This window comes from Saccopteryx bilineata, chromosome 4 (genome assembly GCF_036850765.1).
Source record: "Saccopteryx bilineata isolate mSacBil1 chromosome 4, mSacBil1_pri_phased_curated, whole genome shotgun sequence".
NCBI classification, from domain to species: Eukaryota; Metazoa; Chordata; class Mammalia; order Chiroptera; family Emballonuridae; genus Saccopteryx; species Saccopteryx bilineata.
The window spans coordinates 276,266,953-276,293,031 of NC_089493.1; the positions used below are offsets into that span (position 1 = coordinate 276,266,953).

At 42.3% G+C, this 26,079-nt stretch overlaps 1 protein-coding gene across 1 annotated transcript in view; it reads right to left on the reverse strand.

Annotated features, from left to right (window-relative positions):
* Positions 1-1,171: 1,171 nt before the first annotated feature.
* RRN3 (RRN3 homolog, RNA polymerase I transcription factor) overlaps positions 1,172-26,079 on the reverse strand; it is a 31,755-nt gene continuing 6,847 nt past the window's right edge. Inside the window, exons 7-18 of the mRNA XM_066274793.1 lie at positions 25,744-25,807; positions 24,940-25,009; positions 20,816-20,914; positions 16,915-17,007; positions 15,656-15,794; positions 14,580-14,710; positions 12,275-12,405; positions 10,943-11,127; positions 7,983-8,091; positions 4,987-5,139; positions 3,516-3,603; positions 1,172-2,936 (exon numbers count right to left, since the gene is read on the reverse strand). Of these exons, the coding sequence (XP_066130890.1) occupies positions 2,775-2,936; positions 3,516-3,603; positions 4,987-5,139; positions 7,983-8,091; positions 10,943-11,127; positions 12,275-12,405; positions 14,580-14,710; positions 15,656-15,794; positions 16,915-17,007; positions 20,816-20,914; positions 24,940-25,009; positions 25,744-25,807 (1,424 nt within the window). The 3' untranslated portion in view covers positions 1,172-2,774. The remainder of the gene's footprint in view (positions 2,937-3,515; positions 3,604-4,986; positions 5,140-7,982; positions 8,092-10,942; positions 11,128-12,274; positions 12,406-14,579; positions 14,711-15,655; positions 15,795-16,914; positions 17,008-20,815; positions 20,915-24,939; positions 25,010-25,743; positions 25,808-26,079) is intronic.

The window sequence follows — 26,079 nt, forward strand, 5'->3', positions numbered from 1 at the left end:
GCTTGGCATCCAGGAGATACTCAGATGGGAGTCAATATCAACAAGGTACGCCTTGCCGTTGGTGGTGCAGTGGACCGGGTCCCAGGTTCTGAAATCCTGATGTCGCAGGCCAGAGCCAGGGTCACCAGCTTGAGTGTGGGGTGGGTGGCTGAGCATGGGATCATCCCACATGTTGTTCCCTGGCTTGAACCTAGAGGTTACAAGCTTGAGCCCAAGGTCGCTGGCTTAAGCAAGGGGTTACTGGCTTGGCTGGAACCCCGCAGTCAAGTCACATACAAGAAGCAATCAATGAACAACTAAAGTGATGCATCTCAATATATACCCAACTCCACCAGAGCAAAAAGTAATTTCTGAAAAAAGGACAGTGGTGAGATGAAAAGGAGCCATCCCACGCAGAGTAAAACCATTAAAATGCAATCATCTACATTCTGCTTCCTCTAAGTTTTTCTCAGCTCCCAAGGGCATTCTCGGGCAACAGCGTAGAGAACCACCATAGTAAGCAGTGCCTGACTGGGGAGCTCCCGGGCCTTTCCTCTGCAGTTGAGATCTCTTAAATTGCTACCAAGAAACTACGGTGGATGAAATGGAAGTTATCTTTGTCTTGAAAAGATTTTCCCATGGAAGTGTTTCCTGCTTTAGACTATTTCACAAGGTAGCCAGCTATTAACTGCCTTTCCATGCATTTCTACTGAATCCTCACAACCCTAGAGTAGGTATTAGTTATTTCCACTGTACAGCTCAATAAAATTGGAGCTTTGAAGAGTGTAAGGCACACCTGGTTAGAAAGAGAAGACAGTTCTCATTAAGGAAGACCCAACCACAGCAGATACACAAAGGAATGAACACTGGTTCTCCACCAATTGAAAGTCTGTTTTTCATGAGGATAGAAAATTTTTTGTTTTCATGCAATTCCCAAAAAGATTCACAACTATTTTTTCCCCAGAGATGTTCCTTCAAAGGATGTAAATTTTTTGAAGAAATGTTTGCCTTCCTTAGCCCAGTTCAGGCCTCAGTTACACCTGGCTGGTGGTGATCAAGGGGAGTCACCGACACCTCAAATGTATCTAGAAGTCATTCTCATCACCAACATGCAATTTATTTTTGAGCATTCCCAATTAAAAAGAACATTTGTGTGAGAAGCTCCTTTCCTGGGTTACTTCCCCTTATTAGAATAACAAGAGTTCCAGACTCACCATGTCATTGTTTTATTGTCACAATAGGTTTTTTCTCAAGCTCCTTTGAAATTAAACAGACTAATTTATAAATATATACCTCTGTACATTAAAGCTACTTCCCAACCCACAAAGACCCCACTTACCATTAATTTCTATGGACACATTTCATTAATTCATTTTATCCAATATACAATAATCCCACCTTTTTGCCAGCAGTTAAAAAAAGAGAACTTAAGGGTTCTCAAATGACTTTCAACCAAGTAACCAAAAGAAAATCACCAATATCCAAAACTTTTTAAAGCGATAAACTTTCTATTTTCCAAAAACGTATTTACATACTGACACTCAAACTCTACATCGCCATCAATATAACTATAATTATACAAGAGCATACAAAGCCCTAGGAAAGAGGAAGTATTTCATTACAAAATATCTGTGATCAAGAAAATATTACTTGCTTATAAATAAAAAAATAGTAAAAGTGGCAGAAAAATAAATATGTTTAAAGATGTCCATTTTCACAAGTAACAAAAAAGTACACAAATAAGGAATGAAGCTAAAATATGCATGAGCTTCAAAATCACTCTAGCAGTGTCTGCACAAATTTGTTATAAAGCAAGATTGTTTAGATTCCTCTCTGTTTAGTTATAAAAATACAAAAAGAACCTGGACAGAAGAGGGTTTCACTGAGCTGAATCCATGATACAAACAGCCAGCAGTCAGACTGCAGCTGTAACCTTGGCCTATTGCTGCTAGCAAAACCAGCCCACCAAATAACCATAAAGCACCTCACCCTCCCAAGAAATTTTTAAAATAAGAACTGGTCTACTGAGTCCAGTAAAATTTTAAAAAAACCCATGTTAATAATCCACTACAAATGAAAGGTTCCAGTTCTAACAGCACTCGTGGGAGCTTCGGGGTAAAATACTCTGTGCTGTGGTTTATAAAAGCCCAACCCTACTTTCCGTCCATGAGAATGACATTTTCCTTTTAAATCCATTTTTACACTCACAGGTATACTGTGATGTCTGATTCTGTTTCCCTAATATTTATCTCTTCCCTTCAGGCTTTTTTTGGTCTCTGAAGTCCTTGGAGATCTCCAACTTTCAGCACCTGGGACAAGCCCGGGCCATCTCTCCACTTTCATCCTATCTTCTCTGCACCACACTGAATCCCACAAATAAATACAGTTAAGCAGAGGGTAAACGATGTTTCCAAAATAAGTTCATTCTAAAGACTTTAAATAGTGGCCTAGAAGTTTTTCACTGACCAGTAAAGTCCTATGACTATGGCTCAGATCAAAACCTATGTTAAAAATTCAATCTGTTTCAACAGGCTGTTACCAATATTAGAAATATCACAATAATTATGTTAAAAAGCTATAACATACAAAAAGAAAGTATACATTAAACAGACAAGCCTTCAATATTTATCATCAACTCCACTGTAAAATATTGCACATCATAGGTCTGTTCAGACACTAGAGTAAGTCTAACTTGAAAGCAAGCTGCTTGAGGCATGTACTCGCTCTTGTTCGACGTAAAGCTCAAACAGTATGAGCCCTGGTACTGAAGGGCAGGATGGGGAGGAATGTTCATCTCAATCATAAATCCTTGCTACCAGAGGGGACTGGTCTGGCAGGTACAGCACTGGTGGGGAGCCCACGCTACTTGAAGGACTTCGGAAATGTGTGTCAAAGGAGCTTGGTGTAATCCCAACTTCACCTTTCAAAAAGTCATCATCTTCATCTTCCACCACGTCCTGTGAGAAGAGCAGAGATTATCAATAAGATCACAGGTAGTTATTTGAAAAGCTTCCAAGAATTCCTCCTTTCCTTAGCAATGTGCTACTTCTGGAAAGGTAAAGAAAATGTCTTCATGCCTGACCAGGCAGTGGCATAGTGGATAGAGCGTTGGCCTGGGACACAGAGGAACCAGGTTCAAAACCCTGAGGTCGCCAGCTTGAGCGCAGGCTCATCCTGCTTGAGCGTGGGATCATAGACAATGACCCCATAGTCACTGGCTTGAGCCTAAAGATCACACTGGCTTGAAGCCCAAGGTCGCTGGCTTGAGCAAGGGGTCACTGGCTTGGCTAGAACCCCCTAGTCAAGGCACACATGAGAAGCAATCAGTGAACAACTACAAGTTGATGCTTCTCATCTCTCTCTCTTCAAAAAACACCAAAAATTCTTTTCATAGAAACATACACTAAGCTTAGAATTTTGTAAAGGCAGAATGAATAAAATGCCCTAGTTTTAAGTGTAACATTGTTATTTACTATTTGACTGTTTTATGAGCCACAAAGGAGATTCCTAAAAAGTGCATTAAATCACAAATTCACCTTTTTAATGGGTTTCTTAAACTCCTGAAGCTCTTCTGCACTCAGGTCTTCCCATACCTGATAAATAGGATCAATGAATTTCTTTGACCTGTCAACAAAGATCATATTTCAAAATCAAGTTACCGTATTTTTCACTCAAGACACACCTGACCATAAGACACACCTACGGTTTTAAGGAGGAAAATAAGGAAAAAAATATTCTGAACCAAATGGTGTGTTAAAATATTAATATTTAATAAAATACTGTATTTTCCCCTCCGCTTTTGGGGAGTGAAGCCTACACTCCAGTGAAGCCTGACCAGTGGTGGCACAGCGGATTGAACGTCAACCTGGGATGCTGTGGACCCAGGTTTGAAATCCCGAGGTCGCTGGCTCGAAGGCAGGGTCACCAGCTTAAGCATGGTATCATAGCTGTGACCCTATAGTTGCTGGCTTGAATTCAACAATGCTGGCTTGAAGAAGGGGTCACTGGCTGGGTCTGAGGCACCCCGTCCCATCAAGGCACACATGAGAAAGCAATCAATGAATAACTAAGGTGCCGCAACTATGAGTTGATGCTTCTCCTCTTTCTCCCTCTCTCTCACCCCCCCCTCGAAAAAGCCTAGCTTGGTGGTTTTTCAGAATTATCCATCAAGATAAATCTTTGGGCTTTTGTTTATCCTGTGCAATGTTATGGGATGTGGTCTCTAGAGGAAGGAACAAGCCACTGGCAGAAAATTGTGAGCCATAAAAAAGCATCCTCCCTTTCTGGGTATTTTGTATGTTTAAACCAATAGGTTTAAAGAAAAACAAAAAACCCTTGGTCTTAAGCTGGGTTCCTACTGGGGCAAAGATCTGACCCTGGCCGGTTGGCTCAGCGGTAGAGCATCAGCCTAGCGTGCGGAGGACCCGGGTTCGATTCCCGGCCAGGGCACACAGGAGAAGCGCCCATTTGCTTCTCCACCCCTCCACCGCGCTTTCCTCTCTGTCTCTCTCTTCCCCTCCCGCAGCCAAGGCTCCATTGGAGCAAAGATGGCCCGGGCGCTAGGGATGGCTCTGTGGCCTCTGCCTCAGGCGCTAGAGTGGCTCTGGTTGCAAAATGGCGACGCCCAGGATGGGCAGAGCATCGCCCCCTGGTGGGCAGAGCGTCACCCCTGGTGGGCGTGCCGGGTGGATCCCGGTCGGGCGCATGTGGGAGTCTGTCTGACTGTCTCTCCCTGTTTCCAGCTTCAGAAAAATGAAAAAATAAATAAATAAATAAATAAATAAATAAAGGATCTGCAAACCCCACTGTGCCTATGACACTCAGCAGCCTCAAACAGGCATTCTGTACTGTGGGCCTATAAAATATGTGCGAGGCAACCAGACTTTATAAATGGCTAGGAATGGCTGGCCACTCGTGACAAGGAAACTAACTCGCAATCCTGGGAAAAGCAAATACACAATGTGTTTAAATTCCCCAACTGCCGGTCGACTGTCTAAGAGAACCTACCTCTTCAGCACACAAGGGTCAAAGGGGAAGAAGGTGTCAAGGGGGTTTGTGCAGGTTTGCACCGTGTCCCCTCCAGCTGTACTTCTAATCACTGGTAGCATCTGGCGATTGTTCCTCTCAATGATGGTGTAGCAGAAGACTAGCTGGTATTTACTGTGGAACAGAGAGCCAACACGGACAGACTCATGAGTATGCTGGAATTCCTCTGCACGAACATGCATGTGACAACTACACTGACCACCTAAGCGACCGCCGAACATAACCAGTGCAAGACAGAAAAGAACAGAAAGCAGAAAACAATGCTTTTAGGGTACAGTTCTCTGGGCTTTCCATTTATAAGTTTGCCAACGAGAAAGAAAGTGTGGCTATCACTTTAAGAAAATGAGAGCGGGCTTAGATAATTAATATGCACAACTCAGTAAAAATTAATGTGTTCAAAGAAAAACTTCTCTAGTTTGCAAAAGTATGTTAACTGTACATATTCATTTTTACTGTTTGTACGGGAGTTAGGGGGTTGGTGAAAAAGGGATTCCAGATTTACTGAAGAAACACTGGATGATGGTGGCGAGACTTGGTACTGAGAGAGGGGCGTGGGGTGACTAAGTCACCATCTCAGAAAATGGTAAAGAAAGGAACAGGCATAGTAAGTAAAAACAGTTCAATTTATGGAAGAACTCATAAAAAACAGGAGCATTATACTGTCAATTCTTCTGGTGGTTAGCTCTGTATGACTTGGCAACTGGAATCACTATCAGACGGCTTCCCTGAGATGAGGAATTAGCTCCCCTCTGTGACTCTCTACCTCCTACCCTCCCACAGCAGTCATTCAGGGATACTGTCTCAGGTTCTCAGGTCACCATTGTACTTTTAAGCAACATGCCTATTTCTGTTCCAGTAGCCAAGGATCGCATTCCACTCCCTATGCCTGGTGGGAGGGTAAACCAGCAAAACCACACTGGAGTAGTTTGCAGGGTGTGCCAGGTTGACAATGTGCACCTCCTACAACCCAGCAGCTGACTTCTACGTGACAGGAAGTCTGTGCCTTCGCACCAAGACACACATACATCCTGTCCCTAAGCTGCTGTTCCCAATACTGAAAAACTAACAGCTTCAATCCCAACAAGGAACAGATTTTAAAAATTAATAAAACATTACTCAACAGTTAAAATACAGATGTATGAGTTGGTAATGAATCTCAAAACCATTCCGCAAAAGCAGCAGCTACAGAATGATACATAAATTCCTTAATGTAGATCTCTCTGACCAGTCTGCTCATCAATAGTAGCCCCCAACTCCCACCCCAAGAATGTTCTAGGGCAGGGGTCCCCAAACTTTTTACACAGAGGGCCAGTTCACTGTCCCTCAGACCGTTGGAGGGCCGCCACATACAGTGCTCTTCTCACTGACCACCAATGAAAGAGGTGCCCCTTCTGGAAGTGCAGCGGAGGCCGGATAAATGGCCTCAGGGGGCCGCATGCGGCCCGCAGGCTGTAGTTTGGGGATGCCTGTTCTAGGGGCAGCTGCCTCTGTTCTGCTTCATCCTGCTGTCCTTACACGCCTCCTGTCTTCCCACAATGTGCTGGAACCTTTCCTGTACTAACCACTACTCCTGTTGGTCTCTTTCTTCCTTAATTCTTTACCATTTTTGAGCTCTCAGGAGAAAGAAAACCCTGAACTAGATACCCAGCAAAAAGAAAAATAAGATTGGTCAATGAAAGCAGCAAGCTGTCTACAAGGGACTGAGGGGTGAATTATTATTAATTTTTTTAGGTGAGAAGAGGGGAGATAGAGAAGCAGATTCCCACATGTACCCCAACTGGGATCCACCTGGCAACTCTGTCTGGGGCCCGAGTACCAACCTATTTTTAGTGCCTGAGACTAACACGTTGGGACCATGGGCTACAAGAGGGGAAGAGGGAGAGAAGGGGGAAGGGAAGCAGATGGTCACTTCTCCTGTGTGCACTGACCAGGAATTGAATCCAGGACATCCACAGGTCAGGTTGACGCTCTATCCACTGAGCAACCGGCCAGGGCCTATTTTTATCTTATAATAGAGAACTTATTTGTTAAAGATTTTAAACTGATCCTGTCCTGAATATGCTGATTAAATGCCCAAGGTCTCGCCTGACCAGGCGGTGGCGCAGTGAATAGAGCGTCAGACTGGTATGTGGAAAGACCCAGGTTCGAGACCCCGAGGTCGCCAGTTGGAGTGCGGGCTCATCTGGTTTGAGCAAAAGCTCACCAGCCTGGACCCAAGGTTGCTGGCTCAAGCAAGGGGTCATTCGGTCTGCTGAAGGCCCATGGTCAAGGTACATATGAGAAAGCAATCAATGAACAACTAAGGTGTCGCAACGAAAAACTGATGATTGATGCTTCTCATCTCTCTCTGTTCCTGTCTGTCGTCTGTCCCTATCTATCCCTCTCTCTGACTCTGTCTGTAAAAAAAAAAAAAAAAAAAAAACAACAATAGCTGCATTATAGTATCCCTGCAAGTTATAGGTTACAGCTTTTTAAATGTTTGTTATCGGTGGCGCAATGGATAGAGCATCAGACTGGGATGCGGAAGACCCAGGTTCGAGACCCCGAGGTCGCCAGCTTGATCGCAGGCTCATCTGGTTTGAACAAAGCTCACCAGCTTGGACCCAAGGTCACTGGTTCGAGCAAGGGGTTACTTGGTCTGCTGAAGGCCCATGGTCAAGGCACATATGAGAAAGCAATCAATGAACAACTAAGGTGCCGCAATGCGCAACGAAAAACTAATGATTGATGCTTCTCATCTCTCCGTTCCTGTCTGTCTGTCCCTGTCTATCCCTCACTCTGACTCTCTGTCTCTGTAAAAAAAAATTAAATTAAAATAAAAAAGAGTTAAAAAAATTAAATGTTATTAACTAATTTTATTGAATAGTTTCACAGAAACGTAATGGAATTTTACAATGCCAATACTAACATAAATTTACTTTTAAATAATTTTCACCAATAAAGTACAAATAACTTACCTTGTAATTGCAGCAAAGAAGTTAACTACTGAGGGCAGGCAAATCTTCAGAGGGTTTAGCTGACTCATCACTATACGTTCAAAATTTAGACTTTGAAGGTACCTCAAACCTTTGATTAAAAAACAAAAGATTTTTTACAAGGTAAAATGACAACTGTCTTTTTTTCATAGGTAAATAAAGGTCCATGTAGACAGTCACACAATGTAGAGACCAGAACATCACGGGGATTAAGCACATTCATTTATGACTAAGACAAGTTTTCTGAAGAAACTGTTAATTCTTTTAAAGACCCAGGAAGTGAGCAAGCAATCCTAGTGGGCTATAAGCTTGTATGACAATTTGAAATTCATATATATGCAATCCCAGCATATACTGAGTTTAAAGACCATGTGATCTGAAATCATGAAAAAGTTCTGGCAACCAAGTGAGTCTGCAACCCCTGGAGGTAATGACTTCACGCTGTAGAAATTTCTTCTTCCTGTAGTCCATATGTTGTATGTATATGTCTATATATCTGACAAGCAACAACAACAAAAAAACAGCAAGACTCGCATGTCTTAAGTTATTAGTAAAATTGAGCATGTTTTTAAATGAGCATTAAGTTGTCTGTATTCCACATTTTGCGGGGAACAAAACTATAGCCATGGCCAGATAACTTGGTTGGTTGGAACATCGTCCCAGAGCGCAGAGGGTGGAGGTTGGCAGGTTCAATTCCCTGGTCAGGGCACCTACAAGAATAGCTTGATGTTCTTGTTCTCTCTCCCTGCTGCCATCAAAAATAAACAAACAAAAAAAAAACCCAACTATGGATGTAGAAAGAAAAATTTCACTTTCCTGGAGCTAATAAATTCCTATATTAATAAAAGAAAAATACCAGCCCTATTTTAAGAGGCAAGCAAACCAATTTGTGCTTAAATATATATCTATACATATATATATATTATTATTACATACATATACATACACACACACGTTGGGCAAACAAGTATGTTAGGCTTCCTCACTTGCACTCTGCCTGACAGGTACACAAGCGCGAGCAGTACTTCCTGTGTAGTCTATATCTATACAAGGCTGCAGGTGCTTGCCCTCAGGGCGGCAGACTGTAGACAGTGGACTGCCTGCCACCACTGGCAGGGCCCATTTCTTGCTACTGTTTGCAGGAGAAGGGGTTCCCCCCACCCCGCCTGTTTTGCTTGAGAGTCCTGAGAAAGAATAGTTTGCCCTGCCTACTCGCTCATCCTCCGTTTCAAGAGTCTAATAAACGGAACGGCCCACATCCTCCAGCTCCAGTTTCTTTACCGAACCTGAATGGCCACAAACACCAGCCTTACTGTGTGTGTGTGTGTGTGTGTGTGTGTGTGCGCGCGCGCGCGCGCACTTTTTTCTTTTGAGAGAGGGACAAGGAGAAAGAAAATCAAGCTGCTTCTGTGTGTGTCCTTTTTTTTTTTTTTTTTTTTGAGAGAGAGAGAGGGATAAGGGGAGAGAGAGAGAAAGAAAATCAAGCTGCTTCTTCACGTGCCCTGACCAGGGAATCGAACCGGCAATCTCTTTGCTCCAGGATGACGCTCCAATCAACCAAGCTATTTGGTCAGGGCTTAATTTTTACTGATTTTTAGAGACAGAGAAAGGAAGGGAGAGAGAAGGGAGGGGGAAGGGAAGCAATTGTTGTTCCACTCAGTCATGCATTTTATGGTTGCTTCCCGTGTGTGTCCAGACCGGGGGTTGAACCCACAACCTTGTTGTTTCAGGACGATGCTCTAAACCGAGTGAGCTAGCCGGCCAAGGCCACAAAGTATATTTTGTTAGGGGATTCTTTTATTTATATTTATTTTAATAGAAATTATGAAAAATGGCACATCATGGCTTAGAGGAACTATAGCCTCTTTAAATAGGAATCTTACCATTTATTCACACAAAGAACAGCCAAGATTTTATTGACTTTGTGATAAAAACTTGTCCTACTAGTTCATACAATTATTAATCCCCACATCTTTTCCGAAGTACACAGGAGGTAAGTAAATATATATAACACAACACATACGAGTTTCAGTTTAGAGCAGTAGTTCTAAACTCAAGGCACCTGTGTCCATCCCCAAAAGGACACCAGGCAGTGTCAGGAGACAATTTCAGCTGTCACAACCTAGGATAAGGAGGGGTTCTAGTGCCACCTAGTGGGCAGAGGGGGAGGGAGGCTGATAAACATCCCACATTGCAAAGTCAACCTCCACAACAAAAAATTTTCCAACCCAAATGTCACTAGTGCAGAGGTTACGGAACTCTGGTTTAGAGGAAACAGCCTATTGAACGATTTGAATTATTCATGACAGTAAACAAAACAATTTACATTGACTTAACTGACATCACTATTGGGGACTGTCTTCAACTAAAACATACTAACCCAATAAACAAGCTTCATCTGTAGATTTAAATTACAAACCTTTAGAAATTAGCAAAAGCGAAAACCATTAAATTTACTCAACTCTTTACATAAAGGTTCATAATTCTTATGACCAATCGTTACAGCCACCCTCACCTGGTTTCACTTGCTATCCTTCCGATAAATCACTTGCCTGGGCTTTGGTCCCTCTGATGTGGGGAGGGCACGTGCCCTGCACTGGGCCGCAGGGAGGACAAGGAGGGCTGCACAGGAAGCGCTGGGCAGGGCGCCGGCACTGTGCCAGCCTCACCTGTGACAGAGAGCGTCTTCTTATCTTACAACCACCCTGTATGCCACCTTCTAGTGGAGGTTCTCAACCCAAATCCATCAATAATTAGGAGGCTTAAGGGGGTTTTCAGGGCCTATGAGCTGCTTGAAATCACTTAAAAGTCTGTGTGCATGTGTGGTTTTCTGACTCCAAAGTTTTCATCAAATTCTCAAAAAAGTAACCAATCTCCATTCTAAAGGGTGACTGGTATACAAGGAAAATCCAGTTCACACCCACCAATCCCACAGCACTGACCTTCCTTCAGGTTTCCACTTAAAAGCTGCTTGTGTCTAAAAACAAACGTGTAGAACACAGCTTGGCAGGCTGAGTAAAATGGTCCGTGGAGAGCAACATCACAAAATGCCTTTGTGCCAGAATCCTGGTTATCAAGGTACATGTGCAGCCAATTAACCAAAAGATCTAAGCATGATTTCACGGTACTAGAGAAAAGAAAAATTCAAGTCAACTCCACTGGCTTCATAAAAAAATGTACAGTGAGATAAAAATCACAATTGCCTCTCATTACAAATTAAGGAAAGTCAGTCCATAGCTTCTTTATCTATTCCCCATGGGCACAGAGAAGCAAACAGAGGGAAGTGGGGTGGGTGAGCGAAGACAGCCCTCCAATAACAAGCCAGAGCACATGAACCCCTCGGAACAACAGGCAGCCCCTGAGAACGCCCGAGGTCCCAGGGGACGGAGAACAGCTTCACCTTAACAACTCAGAAAGGCTTCTCCAGTGAGCCCCCAGGTCTCTTAGAGGGATCGTGCCAAAAACTAGGGCACGTGTACCAACAGTTTATAAGGAAAAAAGAAAGTCTGGTTGATTTCACCATTCCCTATAGGGTTCTGATGAAGTCCTGTGTCAACAATTGAGGACAGAATGAGTTTTTAACTGTTGAGGAAGGGTCCTCTGACAGCAGCTTCACCCGAAGATGTCTATACCTTCATGGGTCCCTGAAGACACGGGCCCAGAGCTGGCCTCCTATACAGATCCTTCTATTACCTTTAAAAGAATTTTTTCTTCAGAATGCAAATGAAAGTGACAGACCTATAAAAAGAATCAAACAGTATACGACACTGCACACTATCCATGGAAACCAATGGATCTTCATGTTCAAGTGCAACCACACTGAACAGATGACAAAAGCTTTGCATATGAGGTTTTATATCTAAAAAAACGGAGAAATTTTATTTGGAAATTCCCCTTGGAAATACAAACATTTGCAAGTGGAAGGAACAGATTTTCTTTTTTTTTTTTTTAAAGGTGTTTTTTTTGTTTTTGTTTTTTTAGATTTTTATTTATTCATTTTTAGAGAGAGGGGAGAGAGAGAGAAGGGGGGAGGAGCAGGAAGCATCAACTCCCATATGTGCCTTGACTGGGCAAGCCCCAGGTTCTGAACCGGCGACCTCAGCGTTCCAGGTCGACGTTTTATCCACTGCGCCACCACAGGTCAAGAGGAACAGATTTTCTTCACTTTAAAGACAGGCCAAAAATATAACACAGATATTTCTCTGATTTAACACAATGCTATTATCTTTTAAAGCATGATATAAAAAAGCAGTTGGAAAAATCAGGTTACTTACATAAGAGGAATAAATTTAGCTCTTGCCAAAAGGCTTCCAATATAATTTCCAGCAGCTTGCCTGATGATGGCAGGATTATTCGGATCCTGCAATTTTCTCCAGAGATGTTCCAAAAATGCTTCTGCGAATCCCTGAAACAAAAGAAGGTGTTGGTCTGATCTTCTGTAATGCTTAAGCTATCCTAGCTATGAAGAATCCTAAGATTTTAACTCACTAATGTGGGAAAGTTCTAGTATCTCTGTTATAGTACTAGATAAATAACGAATACTGTCATCATGGTTCTTATTTTTAAAATGCCTTGAAATAATATTAAAAATAAAAGGATCCCCCAAGTGTTACTAAATAATCCAATGGATCCCAAAAAAAGCTGAGCATCAAAATCAGCCGTACCAATTCAGGTTTGTGACAGAAAGGGATTTACAATCACCTATTTTAAAAGCTCTACAGGCCCTGGCCGGTTGGCTCAGCGGTAGAGCGTCGGCCTGGCTTGTGGGGGACCCGGGTTCGATTCCCGGCCAGGGCACATAGGAGAAGTGCCCATCTGCTTCTCCACCCCCTCCCCCTCCTTCCTCTCTGTCTCTCTCTTCCCCTCCCGCAGCCAAGGCTCCATTGGAGCAAAGATGGCCCGGGCGCTGGGGATGGCTCCTTGGCTTCTGCCCCAGGCGCTAGAGTGGCTCTGGTAGCGGCAGAGCGACGCCCCCTGGTGGGCAGAGCTTCGCCCCTGGTGGGCGTGCCGGGTGGATCCTGGTCGGGCGCATGCGGGAGTCTGTCTGACTGTCTCTCCCCATTTCCAGCTTCAGAAAAATACAAAAAAAAAAAAAAAAAAAAGCTCTACAAGTGATCCTGACATTTAGCAAGAACTGGAAACCAGTGACATTCCACACTCACATGGGAATCTTTCTGTAGGACCTTTCAGGGTGCAACATAACCTTCCAGTCTTTGCACATTCTGAATAAAATTCACCAATATGTGCAGTCACCTGACTACACCAATCATAAAAAAAGACTGAGTACATTTCCTTTTAACAAAGGATGCAACCTCCATCTTCTCTGAAATAGCTCTTTTGAAAAGCTATTAACACATAACTTTGACACAGACTCTTACCCATCACCAATACCCTCCTGATTGTTCTAGAAAGCTACAGAATAGTTGCAAAGGAGAAGAGTCCTCCACTCACCCCCACCTCCACCCCAAAATAGATAGCCAAAGCCTAAAGTTTTAAAATTACGAATTAAAAAGTTGGTTTGGGCTAGCTAGGATCAATTGAAAGAGAATATTTTAAAAAATGAACTGTTAAATATTCCATGTATTTTTTTGTTTTGACAAAGAGATGAGAAGCATCAACTCATAGCTGCATCACTATAGTTGTTCACTGATTTGCTTCTTGTACCTGCCTTGAAGAGGGGGCTCAAACTGAACCAGAGACCCCTTGCTCAAGCCAGCAACCTTTGGGCTCAAGCCAGCGACCATGGAATCATGTCTATGATCCCATGCTCTAGCTGGTGACCATACGCTCAAGCTGGTAACCCTGCATTCAAGCCTGATGAGCACACGCTCAAGTTGGCGACTTTGGGATTTTGAACCTGGGACCTCAGCATCCCAGAATGACAGTCTATCCACTGTACCACCACTGGTTAAGGCCCATATGAGTTTTGTTTTGTTTTTACATCTTTCTGAAGTGAGAAGCAGGGAGGCAGAGAGAGAGAGAGAGAGACTCCCACATGCGCCCAACTGAGATCCACCCGGCAAGCCCACTAGGGGATGATGCTTTGCCCATCTAGGGCATTGCTCCATTGCAACCACAGCCATTCCAGTGCCTGAGGCAGAGGTCATAGAGCCATCCTAAGTGCCCAGGCTAACTTTGTTTCAATGGAGCCTTGGCTGCAGGAGAGGGAGAGAAACAGAGAAAGGAGAGGGGGAGGGGTGGAGAAGCAGATGGGCACTTCTATATGCCCTGGCCAGGAATCGAACCTGGCACTTCCACACGCCAGGCCAACACTGTACCACTGAGACAACCAGCCAGGGCCCATATGAGATTTCAATAAAAGCTTGAATTAAAGGGAAGCACACCAGCTAGTGGACCAAATGCAGGATGTTTTCAGAGCACTCTGCTGAGCTGGAAGGCAGAAATGCCCTCTGCTCTTTCCACACGCTTAAAGGACAGATACTTTATTAGTGGCACTAGTAAAATAAACTCAAGAACAGTAAATTCTCTCCTCATGATCGCCCTTCCATCCCCCCGTTTTTAAGGGAAAACTGTGGGCAAGGATAAAATAAGCTAAGAGACTGTTAATGACACACTCACCAATTTAAAGCTACAGAGGTAAAACATGAAAAACTGTACATGGCAGGAGGCATGGGTGGGCAGCAGGAGTTTGTCGAAGATGATTATGAGCTCTCGATATAAATCCTTTGTTTTGTTGATATCGATCTTACCTACAGAGAAAACATGGCTTTTCAGTTTTATAAATGCATTATTTTCAAGCTACCAGTTTCATTTTCTGGATTTTAAAAAGAAAACAATACCATTAAGAAATAGATCATTCATTTATGATTAAAGCAAAATGCCATTTTTATTTTGCAAAACTTTTCAAGTATAACGATCCAGCTCTGGCAAGAAGGCAGGATTCCTTCACACACACTGCCCTAATGCCACAAATGTGAATCCTTCTAAAGGACAATTTACAATTCACATGGCAGAAGTCATCTGATCAGGCAATTCTACTGCTAAGGACTTAATAAAGTCGCATTTTCAACCACCGGTCCATGGACTGGTGCCGATCCCCACGAGTCAACCACCCTGATGTCATATGAAGATTACAGAGTACATTAGGGGGGTTAACTCTTTCACGGACGGGCACCAGTCCACAGACTGGTGGCTGAAAACACTGCTCTGGACTAAAAGTTTCGTGAGACCTAAAGTTCCACGAGGGAAAGAAACATATCGATTTGTCAGGTCAGTACCAACACCTGGCACAATCACAGTACCAAGACCCTCTAAACTCAGTTTATAAACCAACCACCATTATCAGTATTTACTATAACACACTCTTAAATGTCTTGAACAACTTGAGTATAAGCTGATGTCCAACTAAAACTGACCAAATGCCACATACAGTTTTTTTAACACAACAATCAGTGAAAAGATCAAGGGCTTTGTAGACAGGTAACTGAACCTGAATCCCAGTGACACCATTTTCAAGCTATGTTACACTGGCAAGGAACTTAATCCCTCTAAACTTTCTTCCTCATACTCAAAAGAGTGATTTTTATAGTATATCTGTCAGTATTCGATAATGTATGGAAAATACCCAGGACAGAGCCAGGTGCATAGCAGGTGTTCAATAAACAGTAGCTATTATGACTATTATGAGTTGTTACCATCTACATAGCAGATATCCTTAACATAGGACAACAGTAAAGACAATAGGATGTCCAGGCGCTCGGCAACAGGATGCACCATCTGATTGAGCCTTTCAGGGTCAGCCTTTGTTTCGGGTTCAGTTACTTCATCTTCATCCTTTGAAGATAACATATAAATTGACATTAAACATTTCAGAAAAAGTAGTTTAGTGGGAAACCTGTTGGAGGTAATTACCTCCTTTAAAAGACAAAGAAAATACATATATATCATTCCAGGCAGGGGCTCAACCAGAGATGTGAATTCGAACCACATGTGGAATTCAAAATAAAAGCACAGGTTCAGAGCCCTGGCTTCTGATTCTCATCTAGAAGACCCACATAGAGCATGGCTATGCAAACATCATAGATTTTTCCCTCCCTGTCTCCTAAAAAACACAACATTTATTCCAACTCCTACTATACACCAGATATTCATATACATGCTTTATAAGAAGCATATCACCAATACACTGAGCAGAAAAAAAGGAAATACCAGTCAAATTTTTCCTGTCTCCTTCCCCAGGACAGGACACCCATCCCTGCTGCTGTGAGTGTTGGCTGCCAACAGAAGACTCCTCAGCAAAACAGGGACCAGAACCAGCCTTGCACACCTTCCAGCAAATCCCCCCTGCCCGAACTAATGACTGACTGACAAGGGGTCATCAGAGACCATCTCCCTCGTCTCAAGCTGGGAACAGCTCTAGGTACAATCACGTTCCAGAGCTCCAGTGGGATCAGGCTGTCGCTGCTGTCCACCTGAGACGAAACCCTTCCTGAGATCCTTCCCCAGCCCTTTCCCAGTTCCTCACACCCTTGTCCAAGGGCCCCCAAATCTCCACCTCAGGGGACCCAACTTAAGACACTGTCCCAGGTAGCGATGTACTACATACAGTAAGGTATACAACCTATAAAATATAGAAAATAAACTGGTACACTTCTACTTCTCACTCCCTCATCAATAATAATATGGTTACAAAAACAAACAGAATAAAAGTGAAGCATGCTTTACCAAACCCAAATTCAAACCTAAGAAATAAACCAACATGTTGTAGTAAGCATGTAGGTAAGAAAGTGACTCATTTAAGAAATCATTTTCAAAAAGAAAGAAACCATTTTCAAGTTTGCTGAACTACTGTTCTAAACTAGAGCCACAAAGAAGATGAGACACCATTAGCTGCCTCTTCCCCCACTCGAGACTTAGGAACCGCGTAGGCCTGCTTTCGCTAATAAATGCTGACCATATTAAACAGTGCTTCGGTGGCATCTGCTCCACTACCAGTTGGGGCTGCTATTTCCTCAGCATCTTCAATATCCTGCCGGGATGCATTCACCTACGTTATAATAAAGGAAAAGAAAACATTTAACATACAACTACATTATTTGGGGACTGAAAGTTCAGAACCTAACACCTGATACACATTCCTTTACAGGTGTACAGATTAGTACTATAACTCATTACATAGTTAAAATGCAAACCTATAAATTGGTTTGGGTCATGAAGGAATGTATAATTAATAAATCAAGCCCCTTTCTCTACATACATATATAAAATCAGCATCAACTGTGGTGTGTTCGTCTTAATTTGGAGAGCTTCAAAAAACAACATTTATTCCAACTCCTACTATACACCAGATATTCATATACATGCTGTATAAGAAGCATATCACCAATACATCGAGCAGAAAAAAATAAAATGCCAGTCAAATTTGTATTACTGGATATTTGTTATATAACCCTTTAAATATCTTGTTTAAAATGTCATTCACTAGCGTGCGGAGGACCCAGGTTCGATTCCCGGCCAGGGCACATAGGAGAAGCGCCCATTTGCTTCTCCACCCCTCCGCCGCGCCTTCCTCTCTGTCTCTCTCTTCCCCTCCCGCAGCCAAGGCTCCATTGGAGCAAAGATGGCCCGGGCGCTGGGGATGGCTCTGTGGCCTCTGCCCCAGGCGCTAGAGTGGCTCTGGTCGCAACATGGCGACACCCAGGAGGGTCGCAACATGGCGACGCCCAGGATGGGCAGAGCATCGCCCCCTGGTGGGCAGAGCGTCGCCCCCTGGTGGGCGTGCTGGGTGGATCCCGGTCGGGCGCATGCGGGAGTCTGTCTGACTGTCTCTCCCTGTTTCTAGCTTCAGAAAAATGCAAAAAAAAAAAAATAATAAAAAATAAAATAAAATAAAATGTCATTCAAATCATGCCTTTTTTACTATCTAAAAACGACCTTCTTTCTAAACGTACTTTAAAATGTTCCGTAAGTATAGACCAGAGAAAGACTTAAAAGATTTATGTATGCAGCTGGCAGAGGTTAACTCCAAGTGGGTATGTGGCAGCCTGTCCACCCTTCAGCACCTCCTAGACTTGCCTCATTACAGCCCTTCTCTAGAGTATCAGTGTTCTCCTCCGTCACATCATCTCCTTAGCCCACAGTGTTCTCCTCCATCACATCATCTCCTTAGCCCACAGTGTTCTCCTCCATCACATCATCTCCGTAGCCCACAGTGTTCTCCTCCATCACATCATCTCCTTAGTCCACAGTGTTCTCCTCCATCACATCATCTCCTTAGCCCACAGTGTTCTCCTCCATCACATCATCTCCTTAGCCCACAGTGTTCTCCTCCATCACATCATCTCCGTAGCCCACAGTGTTCTCCTCCATCACATCATCTCCTTAGCCCACAGTGTTCTCCTCCATCACATCATCTCCGTAGCCCACAGTGTTCTCCCCCATCACATCATCTCCTTAGTCCACAGTGTTCTCCTCCATCACATCATCTCCTTAGCCCACAGTGTTCTCCTCCGTCACATCATCTCCGTAGCCCACAGTGTTCTCCTCCATCACATCATCTCCTTAGCCCACAGTGTTCTCCTCCATCACATCATCTCCTTAGCCCAGTGTTCTCCTCCATCACATCATCTCCTTAGCCCACAGTGTTCTCCTCCATCACATCATCTCCTTAGCCCACAGTGTTCTCCTCCATCACATCATCTCCTTAGCCCACAGTGTTCTCCTCCATCACATCATCTCCTTAGCCCACAGTGTTCTCCTCCATCACATCATCTCCGTAGCCCAGTGTTCTCCTCCATCACATCATCTCCTTAGCCCACAGTGTTCTCCTCCATCACATCATCTCCTTAGCCCACAGTGTTCTCCTCCATCACATCATCTCCTTAGCCCACAGTGTTCTCCTCCATCACATCATCTCCGTAGCCCACAGTGTTCTCCTCCATCACATCATCTCCTTAGTCCACAGTGTTCTCCTCCATCACATCATCTCCTTAGCCCAGTGTTCTCCTCCATCACATCATCTCCTTAGCCCACAGTGTTCTCCTCCATCACATCATCTCCTTAGCCCACAGTGTTCTCCTCCATCACATCATCTCCTTAGTCCACAGTGTTCTCCTCCATCACATCATCTCCTTAGTCCACAGTGTTCTCCTCCGTCACATCATCTCCTTAGTCCACAGTGTTCTCCTCCATCACATCATCTCCTTAGCCCACAGTGTTCTCCTCCATCACATCATCTCCTTAGTCCACAGTGTTCTCCTCCATCACATCATCTCCTTAGTCCACAGTGTTCTCCTCCATCACATCATCTCCTTAGCCCACAGTGTTCTCCTCCATCACATCATCTCCTTAGTCCACAGTGTTCTCCTCCATCACATCATCTCCTTAGTCCACAGTGTTCTCCTCCATCACATCATCTCCTTAGCCCACAGTGTTCTCCTCCATCACATCATCTCCTTAGTCCAGTGTTCTCCTCCATCACATCATCTCCTTAGCCCACAGTGTTCTCCTCCATCACATCATCTCCTTAGCCCACAGTGTTCTCCTCCATCACATCATCTCCTTAGTCCACAAACCTCAAATCTCCAAACCGTAACGTGCCTCTCACTCTTGCCTCATCTGATCTTTACACCACAAACCTCACCAAGATATCTAACAATCCCACTTCCTAATCATCCACACTCTCTAACATGCAATGTCCCCCTCCACCTTAACAGACTACCTCCCAATCATCAAATCCAAGGACATTTGCTTTTCTCATACTCATTAAAAATGTCCGCAATAGCCTGACCAGGCGGTGGCACAGAGAATAGAGCATCGGACTGGGATGCGGAGGACCCAGGTTCGAGATCCCAAGGTCGCCAGCATGAATGCAGGCTCATCTGATTTGAGCAAAGCTCACCATCTTAAACCCAAGGTCACTGGCTCGAGCAAGGGGTTACTCGGTCTGCTGTAGCCCCACGGTCAAGGCACATATGAGAAAGCAATCAGTGAACAACTAAGGTACTTAAACAAAAAACTAATAATTGATGCTTCTCATCTCTCTCCATTCCTGTCTGTCCCTGTCTATCCCTCTCTCAAACTGTCTCAAAAGAAAAAAAAAATGTCAGCAATATCGCATGCTGCTGACCAAACCCTTCCTTCTTTCATATTCGCCCATATATCAACACTCTTGGTTTTCCTCCCAATTCCAATCATACTTCCTCCCTCCTGTCCTAAATTGCGTCATTCCACAGGTCTGTACTCAGCCCCCTACCTGCAGCTATAGCAGCTCGGAGAGTATTCACCATCTAGCTTCTGACCTGCATACCTCAATACATCCAAAATGGAACTCAGCTTCCAACTTCTGCCTGATTTTTCTTACTACTGTTCATGTCAACACCAAAATTCTATTCCATAGGGAGCTACCTTTGAAGGATTCCTTTCCTTCACCATCTCCTCCTTCTCCACTTACTAACCAGTCTCGAGGACCAGTTCACCTTTCTTCCTCAATGTCAAGAGAATCCACCACTTTCACTCCCATTGCACGTTACTGCAGGCCTCTCTAAATGCCTTCCTGCCTCCCTCAGATTACATCAGGTATCCTAGATCATAACAATGCGTGGTTCCATTCACAGCATTTACTACAATTATACTTGACATTGGTGTGACTGTCTAATTAATGCCATATGCCCCAACCATGAGAGGAGACTCTCTCTAACCCAGCACATGAATAAATTTCAATAAATGTATATGAAATGAATCCAAAGTAGAACTATGAATTCTTTTCCATTGATGTTACTGTTTCAAATATTATGATTATAACAGATATACTCAATAAAGGAAAATCGAGGAGAAAAACATTACTTAATACTTACATCCAACTTGAGTAGCTTTTCAATGATAAGCTCCAGAATGTCATGCCTCAAGGTGGGAAAATACACACTAATCCTTAGTAAATTATGAACATAACATTCCTAAAACATAGAAATATAAAACATTTCAACAGAGAATGTTTCAGTTAAGAAAGAAAAGTATCAATTACACAATCTTTAGTTTTAACTACTTACATAGAAAGAGACTATCCAGTAACATGGAAACTACACCGTTTACATACACACTTCCTGCCTGTACCTACCAGGGGAGTCTTTGTCATGTCAATGTACACTTTAGCATAATTAATCAAATTACTCCCAGAAAAATTAATTTGTAATTTGTATACTTCTACAGCATTTTTAAAACCAACTGTTGAGTTATACTTCATATATAATTCACCCATCTAAAGTGTGCAGTTCAAAGGTTTTTAGTACATTCAGAACTGTACAACCATCACCATAATCATTTCAGAACATTTTCATCACCCTAAAAAGAAACCATTATCTCTTTGAAAAGTACTGATCCCCAGGCTTCTGTAGTTTCTAGTCTATGTCTTTCTATTTCTGTGACTTTGCCTATTCTAGACATTTCATAAAAGTGGAATCTTAAATTATATGGTTTTTCAGCATGTTTTCAGGGCTCATCCATGTTGTAGCAAGTAAACTATTCCTTTTAATTGCAAAATACTAGTCCGTTGGATAGACATACCACCCACATTTTCTTTATTCGTCAGTCAATAAAACACTTGGTTTTATCCATATTTTGTCTCTGATGAATGCTGTTTTGAACATTCACATAAGTTTTGCGTGGACAAATGTTTTCATTTCTCCTGGTTATATACCCAGCAGTGGAAACATTGGGTCATGTGACAGTTCTGGTGTGTTTGTTTGTTGATTTTTTTTAGGATCTGTCAGACTGTTTTCCAAAGCAGCTGCACCACTTCCCATCTTACATTCTCAGGAGCAAGGTACATGGTCTCCACCTTCACCATCACTTACGTTTTTTGGTATAGCCATTCTAGTAGGTGTGAAGTGGTATCTTATTATGGTATCAATTTGCATTTTCCTGATTGATAATGTTAAGCTTTTCATATGCTCATTGGACATTTGTATATCATTTTTGGAGAAACACCTATTCAAGTTCTTTATTTTAAATTGGCTTATTTACCCTTTTATTATTGAGTTAAAGTGTTTATACATTCAAGATAAAACCTTTATCCAATAAATGACTTGCAAATATTCTCTGCCATTATTTGGATGGTCTTTTCACTTTACTGAAGGTTTCCAATGAAGCACAACTATTTTTAATTCTGGTTAAGTCCAACTTACGTATTTTTTTTCTCTGATTGTTTTATCAGGTATCATATACATAAATTGTTACCTAATAAAAAGTCACAAAGATTATAACTTATGTTTTGTTCTAAGAGTTTTTTTTAGCTTTTCATTTAGATTTTTTATGCATTTTAAGTTCATTTTTGTACATGGTCTAAAGAGGGGTCCGACTCCATCTTTGCATACAGATATTGATTTGTCCCAGAACCACTTGTTGAAAAGGTTATTCTTTTCCCACATTAAGTTGTCCTGTACAACTGGGTTTTGTATATTGGTATTATATCCTGTGACCATGCTAAACTCATTTACTGCTCTAACAGTGTTAACTGTGGATTCCTTAAAATATTTTTACATTTGAGATTATGCCATCTGCAAATATAGTTTTACTTCTTTCCAGTCTGGATGCCTTTTATTTTTCTTGCCTAACTGTTCTGATTAGAATCTCTAGTAAAATATTGAATAAGACTGACCGATGGTGGCATAATGAACTGAGTGCCAACCCGGAATGCTGAGGTACCCAGTTCAAAACCCAAACAAAGGTCCCCAGCTTGAGCACAGGTTTGCCAGCTTGAACGTGGGGTCACTGGCTTGAAAGCCCAAAATGAGCCCTGGCCAGTTGGCTCAGTTGTAGAGTGTCGGCCCAGCATGTGGAAGTCCCGGGTTCGCTTCCTAGCTGGGGCACACAGGAGAAGCACCCATCTGCTTCTCCACCCTTCCCTCTCTCCTTCCTCTCTCTCTCTCTCTTCCCTTCCTGCAGCCAAGGCTCCATTGGAGCAAAGTTGGCCCATGCGCTGAGGATGGCTCCATGGCCTCCGCCTCAGGTGCTAGAATGGCTTCGGTTGCAACGGAGCAACAGCCCAGATAGGCACAGCATCGCCCCTGGTGGACATGCCTGGGGATCCTGGTCGGGCACACGTGGGAGTCTGTCTCCCTGCTTCTAACTTCGGAAAAATACAAAAAAAAAAAAAAAAAGCCCAAGGTATCTCTGGCTTGAGCAAAGGTCAGTGGATCGCTTGAGCTCCCTCCTTCAACGCACATATGAGAAGCAATCAACTAAAATGAAGCAACTACAAGTTGATGCCTCTCATCTCTCTTCCTCTCTCCCTTTCTCTTCCTGTCTCTCAAAAAACAGAAAAGAAAAAGAAAAATGAAATATATATATATATACACATATATATATACAGAGAGAGAGAGAGAGAGAGAAAGAACAAAAGTAGAGAAGCAGATATCTTTGTTTTGTTCCTTAAGGAAAAGCTTTCAATCTTTCACTATTGGGTAGGATGTTAGCTCTGAGTTTTTCAGAGATGCCCTGTATCAGACTGAAAAAGGTCCATCTCTTAGTCATGAAATAATTCTGCTGTTTGTGAAATGCTTTTTCTGCATCTATTGGTATGATCATGTGGTTTTTGTCATTTACTCTACTGACATGGTAAGTTATATTAATTGATTTGGGGGTATTAAATCAACTTTGTTTTCCTAGAATATATTTCATGTGGTCTTGGTGCATAATTCTATCTATTGATATATTTGGTTTTCTAGTATTTTGTTGAGAACATCTGCATCTATGTTTATAAGAGAAACCAGGTTTACAATATTCCACTTAAAGCACACTATCACAAACATCAGCAAAATCTACAACTCCTTATTTAATACCTGTAATACCTGACCTTAGGAAAAAGTAATCTATGCTTAGAAGGAAACTACTATTATTTCTTGGAAACAACACAGATGATCTAAAACTTGGAAAAGAAAACAATAAAACTTAAACAGAATTCATCTATAGAAGGCTCAGCCATCATTTTCAAATAAGGCATATTTACAATTGATAATATAGGAACTATTATGTCTAGTAGTTTTTATCTGTATATTTTATTCATTAAGCCCATTCAGATTTTTTTTTTTTTTTTTTTTTTTTACAGAGACAGTCAGATAGGAACAGACAGATAGGAATGGAGAGAAATGAGAAGCATCAATTATTAGTTTTTTGTTGTGACACCTTAGTTGTTCATTGATTGCTTTCTCATATGTGCCTTGACCATGGGGCTATAGCAGACCAAGTATCCCCTTGCTCGAGCCAGCAACTTTGGGTACAAGCTGGTGAGCTTTGCTCAAACCAGATGAGCCCACACTCAAGCTGGCAACCTCGGGGTCTCGAACCTGGGTCCTCCACCTCCCAGTGTGATGCTCTATCCACCGTGCCACCACCTGATCAGGTGCCTATTCAGATATTTCTGAAAGGGACTACACCTTTGACTTGCACATAGAAATCAAAGATGGCACAGGGGGTCCTCAGTCCCTTCCTAAGAAAGGAATCTGAGTCAAATTCTTATACCTAACAGTAACTAGAATTAAATCATAAAAACAATTTATCCCCCTGGCTGGTTGGCTCAGTTGTAGAGCATCAGCCTGGCATGTGGATGTCCCGGGTTCAATGCCTGGTCAGAGCACACAGGAGAAGCATACATCTGCTTCTCCACCCTTCTCCCTCTCCTTTCTCTCTCTCTCTCTCTCTCTCTCTTCCCCTCCTGCAGCCAAGGCTCCATTGGAGCAAAGTTGGCCCGGGCGCTGGGGATGGCTCCATGGCCTCTACCTCAGGTGCTAGAATGGCTCCAACTGCAGCGGAGCAACACCCCAGATGGGCAGAGCATCGTCCTTTGTGGGCATGCCGGGTGGATCCCAGTGGGCGCATGCGGCAATCTGTCTCTACTTCCCCCCCGCTTCTCATTTCAGAAAAATACACACACACACACACAAAAAAAAAATTCCATTATTTTCTACATGAAAAAATTTCTTACCAATGTTCTCTCAGATTTTCGAACAAATGGAAATTTTTCTACCAGTATTGGCATAAGAAACCATGGTGTTCTATTAAAAAAAAAAAAAAGAAAATTTCAACCAATCCATATTAGCTGGACTTTCCAGGAAAGGAACATTTCCATTCTAAGAGCAAATACAGATACAGAAGGCCAACAATAACTCCTACCTCAAGCAATCAGAACTTAAAATTAATGCAAAACTTCAGAGAAAATCTGTAGGGAAAATGAGCTTCTATTAACTTTGATATCAACAGCAAATTAAAGGGGGATTTGTTTTTTTCTACAAAAGCAAAAAAGCATCAGTTTAAAATCTAAATATTTCCTATTACACAGTATTATTTTAAAAAGGGAAGAAAAAATTATCAACTTGGACTCTTTTATAGTTAGCAAATAAACTTACAGAGGGAACTTGAAGTCTACCCTGCAAATGAACCCACACCCCTTTAAAGCTTTCTTAGAACTGCAACATTTATTCAAATAGCATGACACAAACACATAGGGATCTCTCACTGAAAATTTTGGGATATCATATCCGTTGAAGATAAAAGCAAAATTCCAATCACTATACATAACTTGGGGAAAGAATTCGCATGCAAGCTAAAAAAAAAAAAAGAACTAAAATGCTATTTTTTCGCAGAATGTGACTTATAACAAGAACCAAAAATACTCAGCACACAACTTGAGTTTTACTTCTATGAACATTCTGTAGTTTTCTACTGCAGACTTAAATTTTCTTGAGACTTAAATACCATGATTCAAAATAAGGAACAAAAGTATACTCACGATGGGACATATCTTGCTATTATTTGCAAGGCCCTGTGACATGTGTCAAAATTTGCAGGAAGATCTGCAAGACAAAAACAAAAGTATGAGCATCAAAATTAAATTGAAAACTGCAAATTTACATACCTGAAGCTAAAAGCACACGCAAGCAAAACTGAATCCTTTTATCACGATATTACAATTTTAAGATTTTTCTCCACAGCCAACTATAAATGAAGACTAAGTGGACTAATTAATTATATATAATGCATTAAAGACAACTGATTGCATGTTAGTGCTCAATATAAAAAAAAGATTTCATCAAAAGTTGCCATTAAACTTTATCATTCAGCATGC